Here is a 6,408-nt window from a genome sequence, read left to right on the forward strand (position 1 = left end):
TGTGTTTCGTGGCATTCCAAAAAAACTCCAAGGGGTCTAACCTATTTTCCTCATTTTCGGATTTTCTAATTCGCCAGGACGACGATCTCTTCTACGATGAGAACAGCATCAGCAGCTCCCACTCCACAGCGGCCACCCACCAGCATCATCCACATCTCGCCGAGATGCACCGCTGCTCGCAGCCCAAGATGCCGCCGTATCCATTCGGTGGCTACATGGTGCCCAGTCAGGCACGACAAGATTGCCGGGAGACGGCGGCGCTGATGCGGCCCCGACGCACAAGTGAGTATCCGATTCTAGCGTGGATTATGCAACATATTTCCGTATATCTATAACCTACTTGGGAGCTTTGGGAGCACACGCCACTAGAGCACAAAGTACATGGGCGGTTTGGATTTGATTGAAATTCGAGAAGAAGCGGTCCGACGAACTAACATTTGATGGTTTTTGAATTTAAGTTTACGGGTTTGGTTAATTATTCCTTTAAGTTGAAAAGGTATTTCCAAATTAATTATTTATGGCAAGAAAGTAATTTCTTATCCTCGAAATCTCTAATGTAGTCATGTTGCGACAGACTCAACAATATTTTATAAAGCTTTCTCCAAACTATGAACTATGAACCTCTTGCGCTAATTAAATAGGCACTTGCCACAGCTAACTTCCTTAGTATAAAATAAATAATTTTATATTTAAAACCGGTTTACTTTATGCTCTAGCTTAAATGCCATGGCCAAGCCATCGCCTTACGTCTTTCACTACGTATTTTGGTTTTCAATTGCAGACAGAAAGTTACGAAACCACAAGAAAATGAAAATAAAAGTGTCTAAAATTGCTTTTAATTTACTTTTTTAGTGGTGAAGCAACTGACTGTCTGTGATGTGGTTTAAGTTTTTATAATTTTAATTTAAACTATTTTAATTTCTTACTTTTTTCCTTTCCTTACACAACAAACCAAAAAAAAAAAAAAAAACACAAACTTATTTTTCCAAGGTATTTGATCGTTTTTCTGTGAGCACACTGCTAACCAATATCGTTGAATTAATTTTTATGATTTTGTATGACACAAGCAAAGCCCTAGCAAAATCGAGTGAACGTAAAGTTACCAAAAATCGCACTAAGATCAAAAAAATCAAATAGAAATTTTGGTGTGGTGTGGGCCGAAGTAGCAAATAACACTTCAAAATTGACGATCGGTGGAGGCGGCACTCAAGCACACACAATGAACACAAATATACAAAAAAAAAAACAAATCTCGAAATATTTTGTAAAAACAAATGTGAATGTAGAAATAAAAGAAAGTCTACTGTAATTCGCCCCTAGTATTATTTATTATGGCACCTCGTAGTGGCTTTTAATTTTGGTACTAACTTAATTGTCTCGGCTGCCAATAATCGTATAAAAATAATGTATTTTTAACTTGCCAAAAAATGACGCTTACAAACAAAATAAATATGTGAAAAACGAACAAAATTAACTGCTGCCCCGAACGAAAATGAAACGCGATCAGTGGAGCCGGCAAAGCAGGCGGCGCCTCCAGAAGAGCCATCCTTCACGAAGGACGAGTACCACAAGTTCTACGACACGGCCCTGGAATGTAAATATTTGCTAAGAAACAGCACGTAAAACCGTAATGCATTGCCATCTTGCATGATTGTCCCCCTATCGGATATCGAAATTGCATTTAGACGCCACACTAGTATATATCACGCTACTAAACAGACAGCTTGCTTTCGAAATACACATCTGACATTTAACATTTGCCGCTTTTCCCTGCGCCTTCACTGTCACTGTCCTTCATGTATGAAAATAACTCATCCGCCCCGTTGACCCTGACTGAATGCGTTCGCCTCTCTTTAATTGACAGCCTACGACCTGGCCACTCAGTGCGAGTCGCGGAGGGCATCCCTGCGCCGCCACACCATCGTTGGATGCCAGAGCAACCTGGACGAGACGCACTCAATGCCGCCCACGAGGCCCGAGTCGCGTCAATCGGACGACGTCAGCAAGGAGGTGAGTCCGCCAGCATAATGGTAATGAGGATATCGAGGGAAGAGGGTGCCCTCTACTTTTGCATTATTCTTTCAAGGATAGTACATCTGTGGTGGGACTGCCATACTTCACAATATGCTAGACTCTTTCATTCTCGACCATTTCTCCATTCAAGCAAACTTTTTATCAGCAAATCAAAACAATAGCTTTTAAACCCTATTCAAACTTTATTTCTGTATCTACCAATCCGTTGCAGACGCCCAAGAGAAGTCCTACGGAGCAGACTCATCCCTCAGACGAGGGCAGTTCAACATCCTCGCTTGGGCCATGGAACAAGTCCTTCATGGACAAACAGACGTGGATGGAACGGGGTGACGATCGGCTGTCCGTCACGCTGGCGGAGATCGTTCACATCCGTTCCGTCATGACCAAGGCGGAGCTGGAGGGCCTGCCGATGGACGTGCGCGTCAAGGAGGATGTTGAAAAGCGTCGCGTCTGCTTCCTGTGCCTGCGCACTCGGTTCTCGTTCTTCGGTCCCTGGGGCATCCAGTGCAAGCTGTGCCAGCGCACGGTCTGCGCCAAGTGCTATACCAAGGTGGGTACCGGGTTATTGGTTAACCATATGGCTGCATATTTACTGTTTCCGATTTCTGCCTAGATGCGAATTCCCTCGGAGCACTTCCGGAACGTGCCCCTCGTGCTGATCTCGCCATCGCTGCTGTCCAGTCCGGCCAGCTCGAGCACCCCATCACCCTCCCATCATGCCCAGCAGGCGCACTCATCCTCGACGGGGAACATCATGGACGACCAGTTCCCCAAGTCGCTGATAGAGCGTCTTTTGCGATCCGAGTCAGATCGAAAGGTAGGCTTCCTTACAGTTCGACCAGTAAACATAGACCTAATGATATTGATTCCTTTTTTCCAGACTCGAAGCACCGTGGGCAGTGCCCCATCCTCACCCAAGCACCAAAGATCAAACATGAGCACGCCGGGCATTAGCGTGGGACCCGGAGCATCCTCCTCCTCAGCGGCTGCCACTGGACAGGCCGTGGAGGCACTGCACGACCAGGCGACCATGTCGTCCTCGTATTCCGCGGCCATGCGACCCTCGGGCGTCCACCAGCAGCAGAAGCAGCACTACAACAACGCCATGTCGAGGAGCATGGAGGGACCCCGAAGTCTGCCCGTGCACAGTCCAGCATATCGACCGCTCTCCAATAACAGCACCCTGGAGAGGAAGTGAGTTTTTTGTCTGGGTTGTGGTGCCATACATTTATTAACCGTAATTTATTCTCAGATCCCGCTTCTCGAGAGGATTCAACCTGTTCTCCTCGGGCAGCCATCTTGCCCAGACGCAGGAGCAAAAGGAGAACCTGCGCGGCGAGCAGGTGACCGTGTGCAACGACTGCCAGGGACTGGTCAACGAGATCACCAGCTCCGTGAAGCAGAAACGCAGCTCTGCCCGTAACCGCACCATTCAGAATCTCACCCTGGACCTGACGCCCGTCTGGAAGTAGGCGGGAATCAGATCAGAGATAGGATAACTCCGCAGTGCGTTTGAAGACCGTAGGATGGTTGCAATGGAGTTCTAACGACTGACTTGACTCTGCATCGCTATACATACTACCATTGACTACATGACATTGATGATGACTCATTGACAGACAACAGACACTATTTGATTACTGACCACATTCCTTACCTGTGAGAATTTTCAGTTTCAGCGCGGCTGTTTTAGGGCCTTCAGAACGCACTTGCACACTTAGCTATTTACATACATGCATAGATATGGATTAGATCGACTGTTGTACACTTAAAAGGATAGAGCCTCGAGGAGCCTCGTTTGTAAATCGTGTTAGTCTAGTGAATAAGCAGAGGAGAATACCGAGAATTCCTGGCTGAAGCTTTGTACATTTTCTGCCGGCTACAGAGAGATCCGCTTGAGCGCACCCCACCACTTACTATTTATAGAGGAGCTAACTTACACGTCGCTACACATTATATTATCGCAGATCGCAACGCGATGCCGTTGTTTATAACTGTTCAAAGTATGCGTAAAAGTTGATTAAGTACATGTAATCATAACTCTTGTATCCGCGTATATCAAGTGCACATATATTCGACCTCACTTGTACCCTGTACCCTGCTCCTGCATTCGTTTCAGCACGAGCGACGTATTGATCATACAGAATACATCGATATTCGCAATACGATTCCCAGTTCAGAAAGAAATTTCGTTGTTGAGATAGTTATCCAAAAATGTTGTGAAACTTTTGTGCTTGCGCAGATCTTTGTTTACCTTGTGAAGTTTTCGTTTTGTTCCCCTATTAACTACAATGTCAATGTATAACGCAAGAACCACTTGATAGCCTAATTTAATTTTAGTCGGCGTTGCTATGCAGCCCAAACTATTTAGTTAATTCGCTTAGTTTTAATTCTCCCTAAGTGCGTCTAAGTTGTAAGCGACGTCTATATAATTGTACAAGCTGATGATGCAAAGCAAACCCCTAACGAACATTATATTACCTAATTGTAGCTGCTATTATAGTTTTCTAACCGTTTTTGAACAATTTTGTTTGATTTATCTGTAATTGTAAATGCATTTAAGTACTTGTAATATTAAATTTTATGCTTTTAAGTGAAATTCATTTACAATAATTTAATACACACACGAACACACAAAGAGATCGAAAATACACAAAACAGCAATAATAAATGAAAATACAAACTAATGAACAAGATTCAGTTTTTACACAGTGGTCTTTATTTGTAGCTTAGCTTTCTTCTGAGGGAAACAATTGGATTCGTAGTCTTCTATGTAAAATAAATTAGAGTCCATTTCGTTATTTAGGTAACAGACTACACATACATTTTTGAAAAATATTCTGTACCTGTAACGATTATTTCGAAAACTAAGAGAAAGCAAGTGTTATATATGTTATAAGCCTTAAAGCTAGGTCAACTAGATCTACCGAGTAACAATTAAGCTTGGTCTACTGCGATAAAGGGACTCGGGTGGCGGAATACAGGTGGCGGAGTTAATCCCCACGCGCCTTCTTACCGCCGCCATGTTTGTGGTCGTTTCCGCCGTGGCGCTTGCGATTGAAGCGTTTGCCCTTGTTCCTGGTGAAGTCGCGTCGCTTCTTCATGAACTCGATGGCCTTGTCGATGAACTCCTTCTCCTCCTCCTCGGTGGCCTTTCGCAGCGACAGAGAGACCTCATCGTTGAACTTGAGCTGTGGATAGGCAAGTACGGTTTCGGATTAGCTAAGTAGGGAAAAGATATAACTCCATTTCTGATTCTTACCTTGCCTTCCTCCACCTTGGCAATGTATTTTTCGGCCGCATCGGCCTCGGTCAGCCGCACAGAGCCCTTGGTTTCGCCCTTGGCGAACTCAATGTAGGCCACATCGAAGTCCTTGATCTTCTCGAAGGCTTCGCGTATCTCCTCGCGGCTAGAGGTCTCCGGAGCGCCCTCGAAGACAACAATGGCATTCTTGGGCAGCTCGAAGGCCGGCTCAGGCTTGGTTTCCTTCTTGTTTTTGCGCTTCTCGTTCTTCTGGGCGTATTCCTCCTGCTTCTCCTTAAGGTAGTCCACCTGCCACTTACGCAGCAGCTCGCGCTCCTTATAAACGATCTTCTCCTGTTCGAGGAAGGCCTTTGCCTGGTCCTTGGTCTCGAAGGTAAGGAAGATGCTGCCCTTGAACTTGTACGACTTGGTGGGCTTGTCGTAGTGCTTGCGCATGGTCAGGTTGACCACTTTGTCGTAGTTGCCTGCAAAGTCGAGCAGTTCGCTAATCTGCGAATCTAGTGGGAAGCCCTTGGCGTAGGCAGTCCGTTCCTGGATCTCCTTGCGCCGCTCTTCGTTGTGCTCTGGAATGGGACGCTCTGGATGGCGACGCAGGCTGAGTTTGTCTTCGCTAATCTCCACGAGCCCCTCCTCGGATTTGTTCAGGGCAGCCACGATCTCGGATAAGTCCGTGGACAGAGAGGCCAATCTCTTGAAGGTAACGAGCACCGACAGAGGCACCCAGCCGTCCTCGTTCTTGCCGATCTGCTCGCGCAGAAACTTGTCCCGATTCAGATTGGCATCGCCGAAGTAGTACTCTACCTGCCGGATTATGGCGCGCTCCTGTTTGGAGATGCCGCCAGCGGCTTCCTCTGCTGCGGGAGCCGGGTCCTTCTTGGCGTCGCCGTTCTTCGCCTCCAGCACCTGTGCCTCGGCGGGCTGTGCTACCTCCTCCTGGGTTTCCACACTCGGGGCTTCAGCAACATCGGCCATTTTAGCTGTGAAAATTTCGCAAAGAACTGAAAATGAAATGTGCGCTCACTGAAACACGTGTGAAATCGGTAAAATGAGTCACGGCGTTTGACAACACTATTCCCGAAATGCCGTGATAGAGATGCGCATTTCAAAAA

General features: G+C 46.3%; 2 protein-coding genes across 8 annotated transcripts in view; one reads left to right on the top strand and one right to left on the bottom strand.

Moving 5' to 3' along the window:
* The window catches only part of LOC6732915 (protein spire), a 36,663-nt gene extending 31,922 nt beyond the window's left edge, over nucleotides 1-4,741 (top strand). For 5 of the 7 annotated variants that reach the window (XM_039298622.2, XM_039298623.2, XM_016180437.3 and 2 more), the window contains 7 exons: nucleotides 78-282; nucleotides 1,508-1,594; nucleotides 1,865-2,010; nucleotides 2,246-2,584; nucleotides 2,648-2,851; nucleotides 2,915-3,228; nucleotides 3,287-4,741. In XM_039298622.2, coding sequence (XP_039154556.1) covers nucleotides 78-282; nucleotides 1,508-1,594; nucleotides 1,865-2,010; nucleotides 2,246-2,584; nucleotides 2,648-2,851; nucleotides 2,915-3,228; nucleotides 3,287-3,506 — 1,515 coding nt within the window. In that variant the 3' untranslated portion in view covers nucleotides 3,507-4,741. The remainder of the gene's footprint in view (nucleotides 1-77; nucleotides 283-1,507; nucleotides 1,595-1,864; nucleotides 2,011-2,245; nucleotides 2,585-2,647; nucleotides 2,852-2,914; nucleotides 3,229-3,286) is intronic. The other 2 variants (XM_039298624.2, XM_016180439.3) reach the window with 1 other exon arrangement.
* Nucleotides 4,731-6,373, bottom strand: LOC6732916 (la protein homolog). The gene is made up of 2 exons (XM_002079985.4): nucleotides 5,297-6,373; nucleotides 4,731-5,225 (listed from the first exon to the last, which is right to left on the bottom strand). The coding sequence occupies exons 1-2, from the start codon at nucleotides 6,269-6,271 to the stop codon at nucleotides 5,028-5,030; spliced, it is 1,173 nt and encodes a 390-aa protein (XP_002080021.1). The 5' UTR covers nucleotides 6,272-6,373; the 3' UTR covers nucleotides 4,731-5,027.
* Between the last annotated feature and the right edge of the window lie 35 nt (nucleotides 6,374-6,408).

Source organism: Drosophila simulans, chromosome 2L (assembly GCF_016746395.2).
Source record: "Drosophila simulans strain w501 chromosome 2L, Prin_Dsim_3.1, whole genome shotgun sequence".
NCBI classification, from domain to species: Eukaryota; Metazoa; Arthropoda; class Insecta; order Diptera; family Drosophilidae; genus Drosophila; species Drosophila simulans.